This window comes from Hipposideros armiger, unplaced genomic scaffold, assembly GCF_001890085.2.
Source record: "Hipposideros armiger isolate ML-2016 unplaced genomic scaffold, ASM189008v1 scaffold_331, whole genome shotgun sequence".
In the NCBI taxonomy this organism is placed as follows: domain Eukaryota; kingdom Metazoa; phylum Chordata; class Mammalia; order Chiroptera; family Hipposideridae; genus Hipposideros; species Hipposideros armiger.
This window is the reverse complement of record NW_017731681.1, coordinates 647,700-671,256: the sequence shown is the minus strand read 5'-3', so window position 1 is coordinate 671,256 and position 23,557 is coordinate 647,700. Positions and strand designations below refer to the sequence as shown.

The window sequence follows — 23,557 nt, the reverse complement described above, 5'->3', positions numbered from 1 at the left end:
TGGTGTCCCCGGCCGGTTTGGGGGGTGCGTTGCCCGGAGACGGAAAGTTTGGGAGCCAGAGCAGGCTCAGCAGCGGCCCCGGGAAGGGGGTCCAGGGGGTGGTGACCCTGGGGATGGGGAAGGAGCAGGAGCTGCTGGAGGCGGCCCGCACCGGGCACCTCCCGGCGGTGGAGAAGCTGCTGTCCGGGAAGCGGCTCTCCTCAGGCTTCGGGGGCGGCGGCGGCGGTGGCGGCTCCGGGGGCGGCAGCGGCGGCGGTGGCGGCCTGGGCTCCTCGAGCCATCCCCTCTCCAGTCTGCTCAGGTGGGTAACGCGCCGGGGCCGGGAAGCCACCACGAGATCCCCTCTCCACCGCCTGCCCCTTGGGTCCCTAGAGAGCTCGAGGGTCCTGAGACCCGGGTGGGGTGGCTTTTCGGGGTGCCCCGGGGCGAAGGCAGGCGGCCCACGGGGCAAGGGTCGCCGGTGCGGGTCCGAGCGGCGCCGGGCTCTTCTCGTCTCGCGTCCTGACTCGGCTGCGAAGAATGGTGGGAGTGCCCAGGTGGCTGCCTCCGCCGCATGGCACAGTCCGGCTTCACCCTCGCCCGCTATAGGGTGCCAGCTGTCGTGTCTAACAAGCCACTTTAGAGCAATATATGTATATTTTAAATCTCCCTCACCTCCTGCAGAAACACCCACGTCTTGCAGAATCTCGCGGCTCCCCTGGAGGAAATTATCTTGATTCCCTTCTTTTGGGAACTTGGAACCTTCCACTGGGCTCTCTGCAGGATCTGGCTTTTGTTGTTTATATTAAAATTGTCTCTGGATTTATAACGTCCAAATTGTTCCTTGAGACCCTCTTGTGCTTGAAGATCAAATTCTAGTTCCTTGTAGTGAACCTCATTGGGTTGCTCTGTTAAGTGGCATATGCAGGACTCTTCAGGGGGTTTATTCATCAAGAAATAAAGCTTTAGAAAGACTTGGTTAGGAAACTAACCAAGGATGGTTTAAACTTTTCCAGGGTCTGTTGTTAAAATAAACACTTGAATCTGAGCTGTAAGGATTGAGAGAAAAAGGTCACTTTTGTGTGCCTTGGAGGGGGAATTGTCAGTGAGTAAAATGTGTTGGTTCAGCAACACTTTTCATAGCCTGTTTTCTTTTCCTTCCTTGTTCTTTTGAGGTTTTTAAGAAGTGGAAGTTCATTTAGAAATGGCTTGGTTTGCTTTTGTTCCCCATTACTTTGTGTAATGTCAATTTGGGTGAGCTTGGTTGAAGGAACCCTCAGGCTCTAATAAATTGTTAGGTATTAAGCATTGAGTAGGAACCAAGCTCTATACAGGAAGATTTTTTAAAAGCAGTATAAGAGAAGAACTCTCCTTAGGAGTTCCTTGGGGGAAGCAAACACCAGTACTGTATGCCGCAGTTTCTGCAGCCCTTAAGACAATGCTGTCACACAGTAGGTACTCAGGATTTGTTGACTAAATAACAGTCAGAGAATGATAAATTTCTAAATAAACTGATGATGGTACTCACCTAATTGATAGTTCAGAGAAATGAGACATCACTTTAGGATGAGATGGAGATCAGGGCTCCCAGGAAGGGAGGAACCTCAGCTGGTTTTGAAGGAAGTGAGGATTTGGGTAGGTGAAGCAGAGTGAGTGTTCCAGATGGGCACACCATGATCATAGGCACGGAAGTGGGGAAAGAGCCTTATTTGGTGCGAGTGGGACACTAGAACTCCCTGCCTGGAGCCTTGAGTGGTTGGGCGCGATAAGGGGAAATTATAATGGATGGATAAACTTCCATTTTTCAGAGGCTTGGTCTTTCTCATGTTTATATTTCCAGTCCCTAGATCAGTGCCTGACAACTCACAGGTGTTGAATAAATGTACTTTGAATGCATGAATTGGGTTTTGAATCTTACCCAGATTACTTTGACATTTCTGCTCTTCTGATGTCTGAGAGATGAGAGAAAGAGTATACAAGTTTTGAGGTGCCTGTCTCTAATGAGTTGAATGATGTAGCATTTGGTGGTCTGCCAGAAGAACTACCTTAACACCCAGTATATCCTGCTGAAGTGAGAGACTTTCACACACCTCCTGCCTTCAAGTACAGGCCAAGTTACTCTTAGTGCTCTCACTCAGAGACTTGAACTTTTGCTGGGGATTTAGCTGCCATGTAGTTAAGCAAGACCAGGAAATCTTTGTTGAGCACAGTGTTTTTACTTTGGGTCTCATGTTAATATGTCCAGTGTGTCGTGATGGTGGTGTCTCCATTCCCTTGTGTAAGAGAGTTAACTCCTCCTGACTTGCTTCCGTGTCTGTTGTAGAGATGGTAGATGGCCTGAGACCTGCCCCAGCCTCTCATCCCTGTGACTCCTAGGGCCAGGGAGGATCTGCAGGCACTCGTTACAATAGGTGTGTCATTAATTAGAGGTGACTGTGGTTCAACCTAGTGAAAGATTTCTGAGCAAATGAGACCATGATTTAAATAATCCCTAGGTCAGCACGTCCTGCCATTTTAGGTTTGGAAATAATAGAGGGTTAGGTCCATTATGCGTACACTCCCCACCTCAGGGACCCTGGGTTATTTAACAAGAGCTGTGGAATCACAGTTTCAGAATTGGCCTTTGCGTTTGCTGCCATCTTCTACCCCCACTAGGACTGCCAACTGCTGCCTACGTTTGTCCAGCTGTTTGAGTGACCAAGGAAAGCTGGCAGGAATAGGAGCTTACAGCTGCAGTGGATATAAATGTTCCCCACCACATGTGTGTTTGTCTATTCATCTATTTATTCATCTGTTCATCTATTTATGATTCCCCTCACCCCGCCACTGCCCATTCCTCAAAAGCTTTGTGCTTATCCTTCAGCTACAGAATGCTCCTTTTTTCACCCTATCCCTTTTCTCTTACTCTGCTTGGGCTTAGGTCCTAACTTAACGCCCTCCCTAATGACCCTAATACACAGATCTCTCAAGCGCCTACTTCTTTAGAACCCTTCATCTGTGGTTTATAGAAGCTTGTCGACTTATACTTTGCCTGGATTTCACAGTTTACTGCTTTGGCCTGTCAGTATAATGTTGACGTATAGTAACCCTCACCAATTGAGAGCATACCTGAGAGTCAGAAAGTCAGCAAAGAATACTTCCAGATAAATAAAAAAGTTGTTACAAACTTTATGTCCTCTGACCTTTCCTCAGTTACTGTACATGCAGAGGCAGTATAGTATTATGCTTAAGGCCTCTTGTCCTGGAGTCATACCACCTGGATTCAAGTCCACTGACTCATTGCCTGACTTCATACAAATTGCTCAACTACTCTGAACCTCAGTTTCTGCATCTGTTAAATGGGGATAATATTATGCATCTTACAGGTATTGTCTTAGATAATGTGTGCAAGAAACTTAACCACAATTTCTGGCACATTGTGAGTGCTCCCTGTTAGCGCTCCTCAGTTTAGGTCAGCATGTCCAATTTTGCCATCCTGCACCTGCTATGTGCAAAGTACCATGCCAGACACCTTTTCAATGGTGTTCTTTCACACGTGAGTATCTGTTTTCCAAGCCATGGCAGATCAGAAACACTAAGTGAGGGAGAGGACTTGCTCAGGCAGGCATGTTAATGCCACTCACTTACCAGATGTTTACCCATCACCTCCTTTGTACCAGGCCTATTGCTAGATGCACTGCAAAGTTTATCTTAGACCTGGCACATAGTAGGTACTCTATCAAAATTAGTCTCTCTTCCAGTACATGGCCTGTTCCCTTATAGCGTTTATAGTCGTATGATGTCTGTGTGATTGACAAAATTTGAGACAGAAAAAGCAATTAAAACCTAGCATTTTCCCACCCCCTGGTACTTCGAGACTATTAACATAGATATATGTACCCCTCTATACCTGGTTAGGCCCCAGGCATCATTTTACTAGAGCTCAGTGCTATAATTTCTGTTTATTATGACTCTTAGCCATAAATAAAGATTAAATTATGTTCACTAGCTTGTTAATGAAAGTAGGAAAAACATATTTGAGTTTTCTAACCAAAACGATTCAAATATAATTTTTGTTACTTGAAAGGACAAGCAATACGTTACCTAAAAAGCATAGCTATATAAAATGTCAAGTCCTACAAAGGTTCTGGATAGCGTGGACTTGACTTTATATAATACTTTATTATTTTCTAATTGTTGAACAGGTGCATGCCTTCAGTCTGTGGCTTAGAGCGCTGTATTAAGCTTCTTTTTAACTCTTGGTATTTTTGAGCCATGGACCCATAGCAGGCACTCAAATTCTCATGTGATAGAGAGTTTGATATGTTTATGGTTATAGTGAAACTACTGAGTTCCAGGAAAGCAACTACTGTATGAGAAAACAGTAAGATTTGGGTTAAACGTGAATTCTGTTAACTAAAGGGCTAAAAGATCTGAGAAAAGGAAATGTTGAAAGAAAACATCATATATTACTTAAAACTGTAAATTGAATTATGAACCCGATGTATGTGAGTGTGAATATATGGGAATGATGTGAAGTGAAGTGCACGCCTGAGAGTTCAGAAGCACAGAGAAACTAAACCAAAGGCCATGACTGAGGAGTAGATTGTGTCATGGTTTAGGAAAATTGTGTACTTAATTTGTCAAACATGAGAAGAGCGAATGAGAAAAGAAGCCAAGGAAGCTTGCTGGAAAAGTCTGAACATTTATAGACATCTATGTACATTGACACGTTTCAATGTAGCAATAAATGTGACTGTAAACTAGCTTTTACTCTACCATTTGGGGTGAGGGGTAGGAAGACTATCCAAAAACAACCATGAGTTTCCCAAAGACCTGAAAAGTTTTTGAAATGAGGAATGAAGCAATGAAACATTTGGAAAAATGGACCCCATTTTGTGGACAATTACAGTTTCTCTCAAATGTCAGAAGATATGACAGGTTATTCATTGTTTTTAAGAAAGATCCCTAATATTTATTTAAGGAATTCAGAATTAAAATAAAAAAAGTGGTTAGCATAACCATTCTATTGAAATGGTCCTTTACTTGCCCCCAGAATGAATCTGTAGCTTGGAAATTTTAATGACATGATAGCTTTTTCTCATGCCGACCCTTTTCCTTTGCCAGGTTTCTTTTGAGTGTGACTATTTTAAACAAAATGATTTTAACATCCTAAGGGACAGGGCAACACGGACCCTGTAAGGATTGTCGAATGGGAAGTGCTGGGAGCAGGATCTCACGAGAATGCAAAAACAAAAACAATAAAGCAAAACACAGCTATCCATTAGGATAGCAGTTTTCTGGATCTCCCACTAAGCCTGCTTAATTCATTAAGATGGTTTTTCAAGAGCTTCTTAAAATACTTCTTCTAAGTACGGTTTTATTGGGATGGCAGCCCTTTTTCTTTACTTTGGGATTGCTGTACATTTGGCTTTCTCTAAACCAGACTGTGGTTCCCCCGTTAAAAACAAAACAAAAAAGATAGCATGCCTGGAAATGACCCCTGTCTACAAATCTAGAAAGTGCCTAATTTTAAACTGAGTAGGACATCTAACTGGTAGAAAAAGATAATTTAGCAGAAGTTTGATAAATCAGAGATCTCCCTTTTTTCTGTCTTCTCCAAGGGAAGTTCAGTTTTTTACTGTCTTAGTTATAGAAATTAGAGACAGGAAATGGTGAAACAGCCTTGTGGTCTGAAGAATTTGATTAGTATCCAGTCAGCTTCAGCATGTTCACGTGTCCTGGGAGGTTATGGTCTCAGCGAGAAAGTTGTATCCTTGGCCAGAAAAATCCCTTCAGAGGAACCTGCCGGCTCCCCCACCCCCACCCTGGTTTGTTCACCCCAAACAGCTGTGAATTTTGGTTTGCAAAAGGAAGTCAAGGCTATTTCTGCCTTGGTCTTCAGTAAGGCAAGGAAATTACTAGATATTATAGCCCAGAGACACCAAGGAAGCCCCAACAGTAGATAGTGGAGAGTTTGTTCTTGGAAATGTCAGGCTCTCCTGTGGGTAGGAACTTGGTCTTTTCTGGAGAGCCCTCAGAAACTGTTCCCCACACTGATTTCCAAAAGATTACTGGGAGATTTTCTGTGGTCTAGAAAATTATATCGTTACATTCATAGAACATCTTCAAATAACTTTGGTGTGGTTAGGGTTAATGGTAGTAATACTAGAAATTACATGGTATGGCTTCTTATTTATCCTTTCTTAGTAATTTGTAGATCAAGTTTGTTTAGTTTACAAATCAAAAAAGAGGTTTTAAAACAAGTCAGTTGTCTCTGCTTTCCTTGTGATGTTATTACCACTGTTAAAAATGGTGGAGATGATCCAGGAAGCAGAACTGCCCCCTGGTTTACTGACTTAATCTGGCTTACTTAGCATCGTTGCTAAGGGTAGGGTTTTGACCCAGCTCTGCTTAGGCAAGCCACATAAGCTCCCTGAGCATCTGTGTCTCCATTTGATAACGGGCCTGGGATATATCTACCTCCTGAAGCAACATCATGCAAGCTAAAATGTGTAAGACACATCATGCCTGGCACCTGCCAAGGACTTGGTAAACCTCGGCTACCAAAATCACCCCATGGGAGCCCAGTGCGTGTCACCTTTGATGAATCTGAAATGATAATCCTGTTTGTTAAGGACATATTTTTTATCTATGTTGCCATTTTAAAATTTATAATAGCAGAGGCTCTCAAACTTTTCAAATAGGGTCCCATTTTTAAAAGCCTAAAAATGGTAATGGTGGCGTAGGTACAAACTGATACAAGTCCACAATCTCCTGTCTGCAATTTTGGGGGTTTAGAATCCAGAATATTTGGATTATTGGAGGGTAATAGTGAGCCCCTAGTGCAGCGGTTCTCAACCTGTGGGTCGCAACCCCTTTGGGGTAAGTTCTGCTTACCCCAAAGCAGTAAGCCAGGGGGCAGTTCTGCTTCCTGGATCATCTCCACCATTTTTAACAAAGGTAATAACATCACAAGGAAAGCAGAGACAACTGACTTGTTTTAAAACCTCTTTTTGGATTTGTAAACTAAACAAATTTGATCTACAAATTACTAAGACCATCGGAAAACAAAAAGATATTTACATTACGATTCATAACAGTAGCAAAATTACAGTTATAGAGTAGCAACGAAAATAATTTTATGGTTGGGGGTCACCACAACATGAGGAACTGTATTAAGGGGTCGCAGCATTAGGAAGGTTGAGAACCGCTGCCCTAGTGGAATCTGGGGCAACACTCTGAAATATATTTCTGCAGTGAACTCTGTAAATATTCACAGTAAATGGCATAAATATGAAGAGCTCGCTATCAGTTTAAGTCAGGTTTTGTACCCAAATGAGTTTGCCGCTACCTTTTGAAAATGTATTTTTAGAGATTTTTTGGATTTCTGTATTGTAGATGCGGGAATATGGACCTTTGCCTCTAGAAAAATGGCTAGACACATAAAAACATGAAGAAGAAAATCAAATCATCTATAATTCCACCACCTAAAGAAATTAACTGTTGTAATTTTGGTGTATATACTGGTCATTTTTCTATGCAAACTGTTTTTGTTTTTTTTAAAACAGAGATGACGTTGTTCTGTACTAATACATACTTTGTCTCAAGTTTTCACTTAATATATTGTGAACACTTTTCCTATTATTTCCTATTCTCCTCAACCTCATTCTAAGTGGGTAAATGATATTCCACAGTGTGTGTATAAACTATAATTTATTTAATCCCTTCCCTACCATTAGACATGAACATGATTTTAGTTTTCTGCTATTGGAACAGCACTGTGGTGTACATCCTTGTAGATAAGATTTTGTGTACACTCATGCTTATAACATTTTATATACTCAGTAGGATAGTAGGTGTAATTTGAGGATTCAACCATTGCAAACCATCATATGTGCAGTTAAATTCGAGGACTCTTCTAATCATTCTAAGGCCCTTTTCATCTCCTCGGTCCTTTTGATTGGAAAGTAATGTACTGATCTACTGCTGCTAAATGCTCCTTATAGCTAGAAAGTTACCTTTGTGCAGGCACAGGATTTTTAGTGGTAAAGTTTGAGGCCTCTTGGGTCCTTCATCAGAGGTAAAACGTCAAGAAGAGGGCCATTAATCATACAATTGCATGGAGCAATACGCTCTAAGGAGAATGAGAGAAAGACCATTGTCTTTTGTAGTTCTAATTTTTATTATGGGAAATTTTAAACATACAGGAGTTGAGAGAATAAAATAATGAATCCTCATATACCTTGTATACCCATAAAACAATTATCAGCTTATGGCCAATTTTGTTTCTTTTTACACCCACCCCCCCAACACAATTATTTTGAAGAATATCCTATGTATCATATTATTTAAGTATGTATCTCTGAAAGATAAGGACTCTTTAAAAAATATTCACCATACCATTATCTAACCTTAAAAATGGCAGTTCCTTACAGTCATCAAATGTTTCGTCAGTCAGGGTCCATATTTTCCATATTGACCAAAATATTTTATATCTTACAGTTAATTTGTTCAAATCTGTGTCCAGACAAGGTCCACACATTGCATTCTCTTGATGTGTCTAAATCTCTTTAAATCTGTGGCTTTTCATCTCTGTTTTCTTTCCAGTTTATTTGTTGAAGAAAAAAGGCCATTTGCTCCATTTCTCACAGGGGGGCTTTGCTGATTGTATCGCTGAGGTATCATTTAACATGTTCATCTGTTCCCTGTATTTCCTGTAAGCTGGAAATCAGACCTAGAGACTTGGTCTGATTCAGGTTCAGATGTTTTGGCAGGATTTCTTCCTCGGGGATGTGGTGTACTTCTTCAGGCTAGTCTTTCGTGTGATGTCGGCAGCTGCTGACATCACTGCTTACATCCAGGACTGAACTAAGTCTGCAAAATGGTGATATTTTGATCTCTGTTTTACCTTCTTTCCCTTTTTAACTGGACTGCTTTTTAGACAGAAACTTTGTAGAGAGACCTCCTGTGTGTGATCAATGACTTTATCCTGAGCTGCAGTTTGTGCAGAAAAGATTAATTAAATGCTTGACTCTTTTCCTCTATTTCCCAGTTTTCCGATCATGTTGGTTTCCTAGTAGTCTTTAGAGGTATCCAATGAATGTTTTTGTAAATATCATTATGAACTCATATTTATTTAAATATAGTTGTACTTCAGTAATAATGTTTTTAAAATGTGCTCTGAGACACTTAGACTTTGACTGTTTTACTTTACCATGAAAAGCAACTGAATTGGTTTGTAATAAAGTGGTGTTGTGTGTGTTTGTGTATTTTAATTGAGTGATATTTCTCCTCAGAGCCCTCCTCAGTTTGTGCTGGTTCATTTGGCTATTTGCAAATCAAGCATTTTAATCTTCGAAAATATAGATACATTCTTCCGGTTTCTAATTTTTTTTTTTTAAGTTACTTGCTGGGCATAGATGACTCTATCTATAGGTGAGAAAGCCTTAAAAAGATGCCCTAGAGACTTGAGTAACCAAATTTCTTTAGGTTGTAATCATGGAAGACCCACTTTATTTTTTTAATTTTTTTAAAGATTTTATTAGGGAATTGGGGGAGGGGAACAGTGCTGGGGAATTGGGGAAGGGGAACAAACAAGTTGCTGTTGTTTTGTTCTTCAGTCTAGTTGTGGAGGATGTGGCTTCACTGGCCCAAGTTGGCACCATCATTGCGCTCTTCCCGGGCAAGGCAGATCAGTCGCTGGCTTCTGGACGGCCGCTCAGGGTGGCTGCTGGCCGCTCACGCTGGCTTGCTGGCTACACATGGTAGCCCATGGCAACCCACTGCAGCAGGGGACTGCAGCCTACGCCGGCGCAGTGACCCACAGCAGCAGCCCCAGGTCGAGCTGCTGTTCACCAATTAGCTGTAGAGGGCAGTGTCACTGGCCCTCATATGTGGGATCCAAACCGGGGCCCTCTGGCGCCCCAAGTCAGTTCTTAACTAATGCGCCACTTGGCCAGCCCGGAAGACCCACTTTAAATGGTGTTTTCCCACCAGCTTTATGGGTGGCTCTAGAGAAGAACCTAGATGTGTCAAACTGAGTTGTTACTTAGATTATTCAGTATCATTTGTTACTCTGAATGTTTCATGATGTCACACTTTTTACATAAACAATGAAGTCAGTTGAATTCTTTTATTAAGTGTACTGAGCACATTTTCCTGTCCCCTTATTGTTGATTTCTGATTTACTGCATTCAGAGGTCCCACTTAAGCTCTGATTTTGAGTTCGTCTGTTGACACCTATGTATTTTCTTTGTTTGGAGCTCAACTATATATATGAAAGCATTTTGGGGGGCTGTATTTTTATCCATTGGCTTTATATGTTTGGATTGGGGGTGGGAAGTCTGGATCTGGGTCTTTCTGCTTTGGCTCAGATTCCCCCATGACTGGCCCTACAAATGCTACATATAAAGTCAGTCCAAAAGTGATAAAACAGCACATGGAACCAACCACTCATAGGTTTTTCTTTTTGACAGTTGTTGGGACAGTCAGGGTTCTATCTTAGAGCGATCTCGGCCTCTATGAGGCAGTGACAGCATCCAGCTCCGTCACACTGACTTCACAGCCACTTTCATGTTGGGCTCTCAGATTCTTTAAACAGCATTGTCATTAGTTCAGATGAAAAATAAAAATAAAGGGAAGAGAAGAAATATATTGAACTTCCTTTACCGAGAAAGGAAAGCGTATCTTCAAACACTTCACCTCCATTGTGCCAAAGAATTAGCAACACCGTTGTGTTGGACGGTGCATGATTCTTGCAAGACTGAGGCTGTGACTCTGCCTCCGTGTGATGGGGTCCATCCGTGGTCACGGCTACACTGTGCTTATCCCTGCCCATGGGGACGAGAAGCAACGAGATGTGTCGAGATCAGTCAGGTCTTTCACTGTGACTGGGAAAGCAGCTGCAGATGTATGTCTCACTAATACTCATCCTAGCAGTCAGTGTTTATTAAGCATTCCCTGATATGGATTAGTAGCAGTAATTTTTACATTGTAAAGGCATTATGAAGTGCTTGTTCTTACTAGGATTAAGAAAGTAAACATTTTTATTATCTATCCTTTTGTGCCTTTTGTGACTTTCAGCTTTGCATGTGTACAGTCAGATCTCCTAATTACAATTCTTTTCAGTCACAGCGAAAGCTTAAAATCTCAGGGATTGTAATTGTTTTAAGGAACATTTTGTTAAAAAAAAAAAATTGGAAACTCTGTTGTGACCTGTGAAAAGGTAGAAGAGTGATACTGTCACCTGAGGTATCAAGTATTTAGAAAACACAGGCCAGTTTATTTGGAGATGGTGCTTTATTTAACCTTAGCATGTCCTTCTTAGAGGGGGTTTCAGCCCGCCCCCAGCCCATTTTGTCTGAGTGAAGCAGCTGGTGAGTTGGTTTTCCTTATACCTGAGTAAGCATCCCTTATAATTTTCTTTCCAGTTTCCTTTAAATACAATCCATTTCTCAAGTTATTTTTCCTTTTAAATACAGTCAAGACCTACTTATAAGAAGTCCCAATGGCCAGAAAAGCTTACAAAACAGATCAGTTCAAGGCTGTTGACCTGAATCACTGGGAGGGAGATTCTTAGACTTTCTGGTGTTTGTTTTTAGACCTTTAGCTCATTGCCGGGCCTGGAGAGGAGCCCCAAGGCCTGGCTTTGTTCATAACTGCTGGTGTCATGTTCCCCAGTCTTCCTCCGGTCCAGCCTGATGAAGTCAGGGCATTGACTCTTGTCCTGGTTGGATCTAGCCGCCTGCTTCTTGCTTCTCCAGGTTGCCCCACAGCCCTGATAAAGCTTCAAGGCAAAGCCCAGCCCATGCTGTAGTATTTGAGGTAGTTAACTCAGGTTAATTTACAACAGCTCAGTTGTTCTGCACTCTCTTGTGGGTGGCTGTGTACACATGTATTTGGGAGGGGGAGGGGTTTCACATCTTGATTACTTAATACTTTGCCCTCTCGGTGCCAAGAACTTTACATCTGTACTTCTTCGGTTTACCTTCACAGCATGCCTGCTAGATAAGTGTTATTATCCCCGTTTTACAGATGAAGAAACAAAGGTTCAGGGAGAGGCTAGTGACCAGCTTAGGACCACACAGAAGGGTACAGGGAGAGAAGTCCCTCTAACTCCAAAACTGTTGCTTTAAAGCACTGCATTTGACCACCCGGAGAACTCAAGTCTCTTTGGATGAGATTCAAACCATGACTTAGGTAATATTTTACCAAAAGGATTAATTAGGAATTACTTAGTTGAACTCAGCAGTTGCTTTTATAGCACTTACTTTGTGCTGTATAATGTTCTAAGCACTTTGCAAATATTAACTCATTTTGGCCTCATAACTCTTTGGGGAAGGCACTGGTATTACTGCCATTTTACTGATGAGGACACTGAGGCACAGAGAGGTCAAATAACTTGCCCAAGGTAGGAAGCTAGTAAGCTAGTAAGAGCTTCGTTTTGAACCCAAGCACACTGGCTCCAGAGCCCTTGCTCTTAGTTTTGTGCCACTGGGGATTCTTCCTTTCTTCCAAGAATGTAACACAAAATCCCTTTGGAACACTTTGACTACATAGAATAAGAGGCTTGTTTTTTTTTTAAATCTTTGGCTGTGTCCCTGGACTATAAGAAAGTTAGATGAGGGGAATGTCTTTAAACTTATGCCAAATAATGTATTAGTTTAGACAACATAGGAGAATGCCATGCCTCATGAAGAGGAAAAGCACCCCCCCCTTTTTTTTTCAGATTTCTAGAAAATTCTCATTCCCCTCTCAAGCAGGTTAATACATTCGTGAATTTCATCTGAGAAAATTCAGGACCCGACCCCAAGTTCAAAGTGATAAAAATTTGTTTTGGACACATGATTGCCAGATGTACTACCAAGGCCAATGTGTATGCAAGGGAAGCAAATCTGAACAGTTGGCAAGCCTGTATTTGAAGCGGTTTCTAGCCATTGCTACCAACTCGGCTTTTTTACAGTTCTCTCCCCTCCCTGTCTCTCCTTAGTGGTTTACAACCAAATTTTACAGTAGCAAAATACAGTAGTTTGTCCCTAAAATAATTTTCAGAGAGTATTATCTGAATGATTCAAATGATTGCTGATACTAGTTTGAAGCCTGGGATTATGGGACAGGAAACATGACTTTCCTTAATCCTCGGTGCTTTAGTCCTCACAATCCTGTGATATGTAGATATTAGTGCCTATTTTACTGATGAGATTCCGCGAGGGTAAGTGACTTGCCAGCAACTAAGGCTTTCTGTTTGCTGGGCCTTTAGGAGCCATTTTACATGGAGATCATGGCTGCCAGAAAGATGGCTGGGTCCCCATGTGGTAGAGGGATAAGGAAAAACTGGTATTCTAGCTCCGTAGCTCTGAGAACACCTGTGGATCCTGTGTGCTTAGCAGCACTAGAATAGCTCCATTACTTCTTACCTACAAATGAAATATCTCAGACGTGGGAATTGGCAGCCATTCCAGATTTGTTACTTTTTAATCTAGCGCTATCTCCATAATTGTATGTTTAAGGCCTAGCTGGAGAATAGTTTTCTTGCTAGTCACTCATCAGCAGCCCTTACGTGTTGTTAGCAGCCCCAGAGCAGACTTTCCAAAAGGTTTATAAGTAAATGACCTAGGATTTTGTGCTTTCCTTTAAAGTTTAACAGGTTTTTTTTTTTAAAGATTTTTATTGGGGAATTGGGGGGATGGGAACAGTGCTGGGGAATTGGTGGGAAGGAGAACAGACAAGTTGCTGTCGTTTTGTTCTTCAGTCTAGTTGTGGAGGACGTCACTTCACTGGCCCAAGTTGGCACCATCATTGCGCTCTTCCCGGGCGAGGCAGATCAGTCGCTGGCTTCTGGACGGCCGCTCACGGCGGCTGCTGGCCGCTCACGCTGGCTGCTGGCCACACACGGTAGCCTATGGCAACCCACTGCCGCAGGGGCTGCAGCCTACGCTGTCGCCGGCGACTCACGGCAGCCCAGCTCCAGGTTGAGCTGTTGTTCAGCATCTTAGCTGTAGAGGGCAGTGTCACTGGCCCTCATATGTGGGATCCGAACCGGGGCCCTCTGGCGTCCCAAGCCAGTTCTTAACCAACACGCCACTCGGCCAGCCCTAACAGTTTTTCTTTTTAATGAAAGAGTGTATAAGAAATTACGATTCTAGTAGTTTTACCTATTACGTTTTGTCGACCAAAATGACAGCTGTCTTTTCTTTGGTGTGTTTTTTTACCCATCATGATCTGTTACACACCTTGTCTTTAGTTACCATCACTTCTGTGTACCTCTCTCTTTAATATTTACTCTCTTGTCAACTATATCACTCATTCACAGAGAGAATTGATGACCGTGGCAGCACAGCTGTTACTTTAGCCTCTCCTCATTCAATTGGCAGATATTTATTAAGACCTAATTATTTTGAGTGAGTTTTCACAACCCTTTAAAAATATCTGTTTGCTGAGAGGTATGCATATGTAATTGTAAGTTTTGTGTAATGCTGCTAGTACTAATGAAATGATCTAAACCCAAGGTTTATTTGGGGGGGGAAGTTCCATTATAATCTATAAAATTGAATGTTTATAACTTCTGTTTTTTAATCTTAATAATGGTGCTTTCCAGTTGGCTTATTGTGGGGTTCGGTTGTAATTCTAATAAACCAATTTGCCCGTAAGCCACTGCTTTAGAAGTCAAATCACTATGTAGGAAAACATTTTCTGATGGATTGAATCAGCTGTGAGTTCGGACCTCAAGTCTGCATCTTTGAAAAAATGTGAATATTATGTAATAACCTAATAACCACTATTATTTCCGTATTTATTTACATGCTTCCTATTGCTGACAGTATTTTCTGATTTTCTCTTGATGATGAAATAATGAGGTCACTGGAGTCATCATATGATGAATCAGGCTGGCATCAGGTTTCTTTATTACTGGGTACTGGGACTTGTGAAATTTTGACACGTATAGGTTTAACCTACCGCTTTTTATTGTTATTTTGACTGTATTCACATTTGTTTTAAACTCTTTTATTCTCATTGCTCCCTTAAGAAGTTGGGATGTGTCTTTGGGTTCGTGTGGTCATATGGATTTGAGCGGAACAAAATTAAATCTTGTCTTTCCCACTTTCATTGTTTTTTTTGTGGTTTTTTTTTTTAATTGGAAAAGGGGAACAGGCAAGTTGTTGTCCTTCAGTCTTAGTTGTGGAGGGCGCAGCTAGCTCAGTTCCAAGTCCAGTCGCCATCCTGCCGCCTGTCGGCAGCTCAGGGCAGCTCACCTCAAGGTGCTGTGTTCAATCTTAGTTGCGGGTGGGCATAGCCCACCATCCCATGTGGGAGTTGAACCGGCAACCTTGTTAGGAACACATGCTCTCACCAGCTGAGCCATCCTGCCACCTGTTGGTAGCTCAGTGGCAGCTCAGCTTGGGTGCAGCTCACTGGCCCATGTGGGAATCGAACCGGCGACGCTGTTGCCCAGAGCTCGTACTCTTTTTTTAAAGATTTTATTGGGGAATCAGGGAAGGGGAACAGACAAGTTGCTGTCCTTTTGTTCTTCAGTCTAGTTGTGGAGGACGTCACTACACTAGCCCATGTTGGTATTATCATTGCGCTCTTCCTGGGTGAGGCAGTGGCTCGCTGGCCATTGGACAGCCACTCACGGTGGCTCATGGCAGCTCATGAAAGCTCATGCCCGCTGCTGGCCAGCCCCACTGCAGCCTATGCCGTCGCCAGCGACTCACAGCAGCCCAGCTCCAGGTCGAGCTGTTGTTCACCATCTTAGCTGTAGAGGGCGCAGCGTTACCGGCCCTCATGTGGGATCTGAACCGGGGCCCTGCTGCTCAGAGCTGGCGTCCCAAGCCAACTCTTAACCAACGCGCCACTCTGCCGGCCCTGGAGCTCGCACTCTAAACCAACTGAGCCACTCGGCTGGCCCCCCACTTTCATTGACTTTGATTTTAGCCTTATATTTGATGTGTAGACCCCTGGATGAAATCTTTAAAAGCCATAAGCTCTTCTTGTCATAGAGTATTTAGCTTTGCTTAGGTCTGTCTAGGCCCCTGGGGTCTGACAAGTACATAGGTCTCTTAGTTTTATTCTCTAGTCTCTCCATGCTTGAACTCTGGAGGGAGGAGGACATGGGTTAGACAGAAAAAGCAGCCTGCAGGAAACACTGTCTCCAGAAACCTCCCTCTTTCAGAGTGCACACTGCCTCTGGGGAAAGGCCTGGGAGAGCCGGCCTTTTGGGGGAATTCCACCTGGGTACCACCTCAGCCACCCTCCAGCTGTGTGGTCTTGGGAGCAACTCAGTTTCCCCTTGCATAAAAAAAGGGCCGTGTTTATAGCGTTTCCTGATAGGGGTCCTAAGAATGGTGCATCCGCACGTCTTAAAGCAGCTGGAGAGTCAGATTGGGGAAAAAGAACTCCTGCTAACTCACGCTTACTGTAAACCAAAAGCATAGGTCAGGAGAGAAGGAAGTCTGCCTCTCATCTGTCGGAGTGTGTAAGCAGGCCATTGCTCTTTCTGCCCTTGGAGTTTTCATAAACAAATACCGACTAGTGCCTAATGACTGTGTGTTAATCTTACTGCTGTAGGAGATACATAGGAATACAAAGTTTGTCAATTCCCCTAAGCAATGGACTTGATTAGAGTAGTGATAAAATGGCCTCATCAGCTCCTCAGAGAAATTCCAGGACTGCAGCAGGGAAAGTAAAAAGGACAGGGCCTGTCAAAGGAACCTAGCAGCCAGCCCTTGAGGGCTCTCAACGGCCAAAGCAGGAACAACTTGAACAGCAAAATAAATAACATTGGATTATACACCAAAGAATAAGATAAATATCCCTGAGTTAATGATATAAATGATTGAGTAAATAAATAAATGGGGGAGAAGAGATTGCTCTTCCTTTCAGAAGAATTCCATTAATAAATGTAGAAGGAATGTGGGGACTAGAAAATTGCCATTAACGCACCACAGTGATCATAGCTAAAGGCAAGAGCTGTCAATGAAGGCCAAAGTTAGTGGGTGAAAGTTTAAGGAGAAACAATCTGTGCATGGCCTCAAAGCATCTTCCTTAAAATATTTATTAGTTACTGTGGTGGTTTCAGCCCATGTCCACCTATTCTTCGAAACTCTTCTCTCCAGGAGATGGAGTTGAATTCTCCTCCTCTTGAGTGTGGGTTGGACTTAGAGACTGGCTTGCAAATAACAGAGTATGGAAAGGGAAAAACAGTAATTTTATAGTGGAGAACCTGGCAGACCTCACCTAACCAAATGGTCAAGGCTAACATCACCCGTGAGAAGTTATGTTGATATAAGTTACCCATTGCTAGGATGTGTTGAGAAGGGCACTTCACCTCTTGTGTTCTTCCCCCAAATCTATCGCCTCAGTGTAATCATGAGAAAACAGACAAACTCAAATTGAAGGACATTCTGTCACATCCCTGACCAGTACTCTTTAAAAAAAGTGACAGGATCAAGAAAGACAAGGAAAGACTGAGGAACTGTCCTAGATGGAGGCTAAGGAGTGATGACTACTGAATGTAATGTGCCAGCTTGGAGCAGAAAAAGGACATGAGTGTAAAAATTGGGGAAATCAAAATAAAGCCTGTGGTTTAGTTAATAGAAAATTGTACCAATGTTAATTTCTTAAGTTTTAATCAATGTACCATGGTTATCTAAGATGTTAACATCAGGAAGCTGGGTGAAAGGCATATAGGAACTCTGTACTATCTTTGCAACTCCACTGGAAGTCTAAAATTGTTTCAAAGAAAATGTAAACAAAGACAGACCCTCTGGGTTAGTGGCTCTGGAGTCAAGTTGTTTGGGTTCAAATTTTGCCTTTGCCACCTACCGATTGAGAGATAATAGATGACTTTCTTAATTTCTTTGCCTTAGTTCCCTAATGGTCATAACAGTACCTCGCATATATTGGGTTGTCGGAAAAGTCATGACGCATTTTTGCAACGAAAAACAAAAAATACGACATGACTTTTCCGACAACCCAATAGTAACACTGAATGAAGATTAAGTGACTACAATGAGTAAAATACTTAGAACAGTGGCTGCAAGATAGCAATGTCAACTGATGTTGTTAATATTTGTACAGAGGAAGTCCAGCCACCTTTTTAGATACTCAGCCCTTTAGCCACAGATGTAAATAGTGCTAAAGGAGTTTGAAGAGGAGAAGATGGTAATGGGCTGGGGTGGTCTGGAGAGGCCCCCTTCTACAATCCACCCCTAGCCTGAGCCCTGCCCTTGAAGGAAGTCAAAGTTTCAGATAGTTGATAGACTGGTGAGGAGGAAAGGGAACAGCTAGGGGATAATGGGAGAAGCTTCAGTGGGAAAGACCTGTTGTAGAGCCAGAGAGTAAAGCCATCCAGGGGAGCCGAGGCTACATGTGGAGTGAGTGGAGGGGGGGCTGTAAGGTGGTTGGGTTCCATCTTGGATGCTGGCTGGGTTGAGTTTAGATTTTTGGACAGTGTGGGGAGGGGGGGTCAGCAGGAGCTGGGGGCGGGGATGGATGGATGGATGGATGGATGGATGGATAGGTAGGTAGGTAGGTAAATAGATAGCTATCACTTCAAAAAATTGTTTCAGTCCCAAATGGATTGTGGTTGTACTTTGAATATTTGTCGATTGAGAAAATGTATTATGACAGAATGACTCTGAAGTTAGTAAATAAACATGTTTTATTAAGTACAGTAGTTTCTCTGTACCTTTGGGACATGTGGCAGACATTTATTCTGCCTACTGCCAATGCCTGCTGTATGAATGCGTTTGCTGACCCTTTATAATCACACTGTGGCCCCAGGACTAAGAATCACTGGTGTTAAATTATTGAAGTATAATTTACATACAGTGAGCGTATGGATATTGAGTGTACAGGGCAGTATGTTTTACCTCTGTGTTGTTAAAGAACAAAATCCAACCAAGTCAATCGGAAGACTTAGAGCTTTGTTAAGTGACTTATGAATCGGGCAGCATCCCATCTGGCAACCAGAAAGGTGCTCCAAGGAGTTGTACAAAATGGAAGTGGTTTTGTTTTTTTGATATTTAATATTATATTAGTTTCAGGTATACAGCATTGGAAGGTTTTTATAGGCAGAAAGAGGGTGGGACAAGAAAGTTAAAAGAGTGGGTTATTTCAGGCAAGGTCATCTTTCCTTAGGGGGTCTTATCAAGCAGATAAGACTAGTGCTGACCAGGGAATTCCAGACTGATTGGTTTAAAATTCCACTCCTGGGAGAGGCTGGAACTGCAGTTAGGTTTAGGTATTACGTCTTGGTGTGGCTTAACAAAAGTGACTCCATTTTGGACTGTTTCTTTTTAACAGTGTACATCTCTGTAGTCATTACCAAGATAAAGACATAGAACATCTATACCCCAGAGGGCTCTGTTGTGTCATCTCTCAGCCCCAAATGCCCCTCCTTGAGGTAACCACTATTCTGATCTCTAGCACCATAGGGTTTTGCCTGGTAATATGTTTCTTTTTCTCTACCATACACTCAGGTCCATTCAGGACAGTAGGGTGGAAGCAGGAATGGGTCTATCTGTGCCAAATACTACACTAGACGCATTCTCCCATAAAACCACAGACCTAGGCTTATGTTGTTTATCTAAATTCAATTCCACATTTCACTGACCCCAGAGTCATTTTTTTCCGTTGCACCCTGTTCTGTGCCTTCAACTGATATTTACCATAATAATCATCATTGATGAAAAGTTACCTTAGTAGGGTGTTTTTTTTTTCCCAGTAGGCACATCACTTCTGATTTCTGGGAAGTGGATCAGAGGGGTTGAGACTGAGTAGGAGTGCGAAATGATGAGGGCTAGTAACAGCGGGTGTGGAGAGGAGGCCCAGCTGGAAAGACCAGGAGGCGCAACGAACAGGACTTGGTGGGTTTTGACTGCAGTTGACAGGTTGATCTCTCCTGTGACTAAATAGGACTTACAGGGGACTTTACAATGTAAAATGAGAGTGGATTTTTATAAGTCGTAGCTGGAATGAGATGCTGTCTCCCTCCGTGGCAGAAGGGCGATGTTTGCTTTGGAATAGACGCATTTCGTATTTCGATGTGCATAGGAGTTTGTAGATGAAGGCCTGGAGTTGTATGATGAGTTTTTGTGTGTTTTTTTTTTAATCAGGCCGATAAATCAGACTTTGGTTTGTTTTAATCTTCCTTTATTGTGATGAAACCTAAATCTCCAAATGGGTATTCCCACAGAGAAGACCCACGCACTCTTGACATGCGGGGAGAACTAGTGATACGGAAAGAAGGCAGACCTTCTACTCCCTTCAGGTCTTATGGCCGCTGTATATTTTCTGAGATGCGTGGAGAAGGCGAAACCAGCACTTTGTGCGACATGGTATATGGATTTGATCATAAGTGTTTTGTAAAGTGTAAAGCTACCCCTGTCCTTGCTTGGGCCTGTGGTCAGCTGCTGAAATAAGCCCTTTTCTTGTGCGCAGGAAAGCAGTGTGGAGGCTCCTTAAACCCACAGGGCTGTTATCTAGGCGCCCAGGACTTCCTCACTCAGTCCTGGTCCTCAGCTACAGGAATGTGTCCTGGGGAAGCCTAAGGTCATTTGCATAGGCCTGGAAACTTCTAGAAAAGGCAAAACAAGCTCCCTGGGCTTTGTGATTGGCAGTGTCTGGAGTCCTAACCCTGAGTGGTCATTAAGAAACCCAAACCACACCCTTTACGCTGAGAGGAAGTGGTTCTTTCCAGTCAGCCACAATTTAGTTATCTGCCTACCCCAACTCCAAATTTCCTGTTACTGTAAATCCTTGACAGTTTAAATGAAGCATGGTGGTGTGGGGGCCAGAGAATCCTTATTCAGATGAGTAGAGGAGAAATGAAGCTTGGCTACAAAAATGATAAAAATGAAACTACAAGGTAGATTTCTTGCCCCTGGAATCTATATAGTGCTCTGAGCCACCACAAACTCCCCTTCCAGTTTTCATCCTGTGCCTAGGGAGTGTCATTGCTTTTACAACACAAGTTCTTGTTCACCCAGCAACGTTCATTTCAGCTTTAAGTTGTAAGTACACAAGCCTGCTAGGTGAGCCACAGTTTACGAGGCTGAGCATGTGTGACCTCAGTTCCAGTGTTGTGATGAAATCAAACACTTGTATGCTAATCTGACACCTTTAATGATATGCAGAGTCATTATTGTGCTGCATGGTAATTAGGTAAGCAGTTTACATGAGTGACTGTAATTAGTATTAATCTGTACACGGCCAAATCAAATTTTCCCAGTTTCATGTTTATTAATTTGTTGGTGCTCCAGCATCTGTAATTAGCATCAATGTCAGCATTTTGCGCTGATTCCTCTTGGAGTCTGATTCTCATCCCTGCCATGCTCTGGTTCCCCTGCGTTCAAACGCAGGAGTCTAGCTTAGGTTCTCTTTTGTGGAGTCCCTTGGAGGGAGAGGGTGTTCCTCAGCCTCATTCTCTTCCTCCGCCCCTCTTCTAGCCACGGAGCAGCTCTTGTGGCTTCGTCCTGACCCCAGGTATTCTGAGGGGGGGGGGGTCTGGGAGGTGGAGCTCTAGACCCTGAGGCGGGGAGGCCCCCTCCCAGGGCTGGGGGACTGGGAAAGCACACTGTTGGGGTGAGAGGCCCCTTCACCTCCGAGGAGGAGTTGGCAACACATTTTATTAAAAAGTGGGGAATGAAATAACTGAAAATCTCTCACCTAGCAGATAGTAAGGATTTAACAGACATTTATTTATAGAATTTCCTTACTCTATTGCAGAGTTATTTTAGGTTAGACAGAGAGCTAGTGCACTAGTAAGAATACTTGGCTATCTTGGTTAGAGGATCATTGAAAACAAAACAATACGTGTTGGGTGGATAGAGAAACAGTATTGGTTTTGAGTGACGTGTTTGACCTGCCCTTTGTATCTGTGTGGCATGCAGTGATGGTGGTTCACAATTTTGGAGGTGAAATGCTGAACCTTTTACTGTGGCCCTGCTGGTGGAGTGTGTATTGCCTATTTTTCTTGTGGTTAACCTGACCCGCCATTTGGTTCCCTGAAAGTTAGTTTTCTTTCCTGTATTTGATGAATGCGGTGAACTTCGCTCTTTCTTCAAATATTTACTGAGTTTCTGCTCTATGGTGGGCTCCGTCCTAGGAGCCAGGTACAGAAAGATGATCCAGTATTTCAACTTTAAATCATACCTTTTGCATTTACCTCTGTAAACCCATTTGGCCTCGCCACCCCCATAAGATGGAGAAAGACTGTTCATGTGGTCACGATACAAATACGTAGTCACAGAGGGGTGAACTGACGTAAGATTACACATAATAGTGGCCGAGCTGAAGCCTCGTCTCTTGACCCCTAACTATTCACTAGTTAGGAAAGACTCAGTGAAATAGTCTGAGTCTAAAACTAATCCATCAGGAAGGATGGTGTCTTCCCAGAGAAGTTTGTGCAGACATTTAAAAATTCATACAAATGATTCTCAGACTGTGCTACTTTATGAAAACTTGATAATTAAAAACATCAGAATTTAAACATAATTAATTAAGGACTCAATAGTTTTCTCAACGAAAATATTCATCACTTAGTAAATCACCCTAATAGGCCTAGAATGATTTAGTCATCACCATTTGATTTGTACAGTGTTTTCAGGAAGACACTCTTCAGTGTATTTTTTTAATTGGTTAGGCAGGTAGTAAGGTTTTTCTAAGATTGGGGAGGAAACAGTTTTGAAAATTCTGTTAGCCAATCCTGAGCTGGCGAGGGTGGGAAAACCAGCTCAGGTAATGTGCCCACCCACTTTCTTGTGCAGCCAGAAATCCTCCCGGGGCCAGTAGCCATTTTAGCTTAGTCTTAGAAAAGTGCCTTTAGGCTCCCAGTGTTTTTGACTCTTTAGTTTCTGAAACGCTTTAGAAGGAGTATTTCACCCCGAGTGATGTGGGGAGAGCATTATAACATTGCATTGTGGACCCCAAAACAGTGTTTATTGAACATAGGCCCTCCGAAGGCTCTGAGTGTTGGAGCAGGATGGCTTGTAGAGTGGCTTCTTCCTGGTGACCTCACTGAGAGCTTTTGGAAGCAGCAGTGAGAGAGCAGAGGTGACCCGGTGTGGTTAGAGAGCATGAACTTGGCCATGAAGCTCTGAGGTGGTCAGTTGTATGATCTTGGGTAATGTGCTGCTTAATGTAGCTCATTTTTTTCAGCTGTAAAACGGAGTGGTATTTTGCTCAAGGCAATTTTGGGGTGTCATGTATGTAGAAGGTCTTTCTGTTTGTAGTGGGAAGTATTAGCTAGCTTTTTACTTACATTTTTTCTGGAGTCATTTGAAGTAGGTTCCCCCCACCAGAAAAAAATCCCATGAGGGCCAAGGTCATGTCTGTCTGTTTTGCTCACATGTATCCTTGCCCCTATGGCAGTACCCAGGGCTTAGCAGATACTCGGACCCCTGGTGAGTGAGAAAGTCACCATAGTTAGTACTGTGGGCAGCTGGAGGGAATGTAGATACACGGACATCTGTAGTTGTTGTCTTGGAGCTTCAGGCTTAGGCAGGTTGGTTTTTTTGGTAACAAAGTGCAGTTTGGGTTTTTATAGTCCCAAGATTTCCTTCCAGAGGGTTTTTTTCTTCTACTTAAACTGCCT

The 23,557-nt window shown here is 42.9% G+C and overlaps 1 protein-coding gene across 2 annotated transcripts in view; it reads left to right on the top strand.

Moving 5' to 3' along the window:
* The first annotated feature begins 6 nt into the window (after positions 1-6).
* Positions 7-23,557, top strand: part of ANKS1A (ankyrin repeat and sterile alpha motif domain containing 1A) — a 224,756-nt gene continuing 201,205 nt past the window's right edge. Inside the window, exon 1 of one of the 2 annotated variants that reach the window (XM_019660889.1) lies at positions 7-301. In XM_019660889.1, the coding sequence (XP_019516434.1) occupies positions 114-301 (188 nt within the window). In that variant the 5' untranslated portion in view covers positions 7-113. The remainder of the gene's footprint in view (positions 302-23,557) is intronic. The other variant, XM_019660888.1, reaches the window with a different exon arrangement.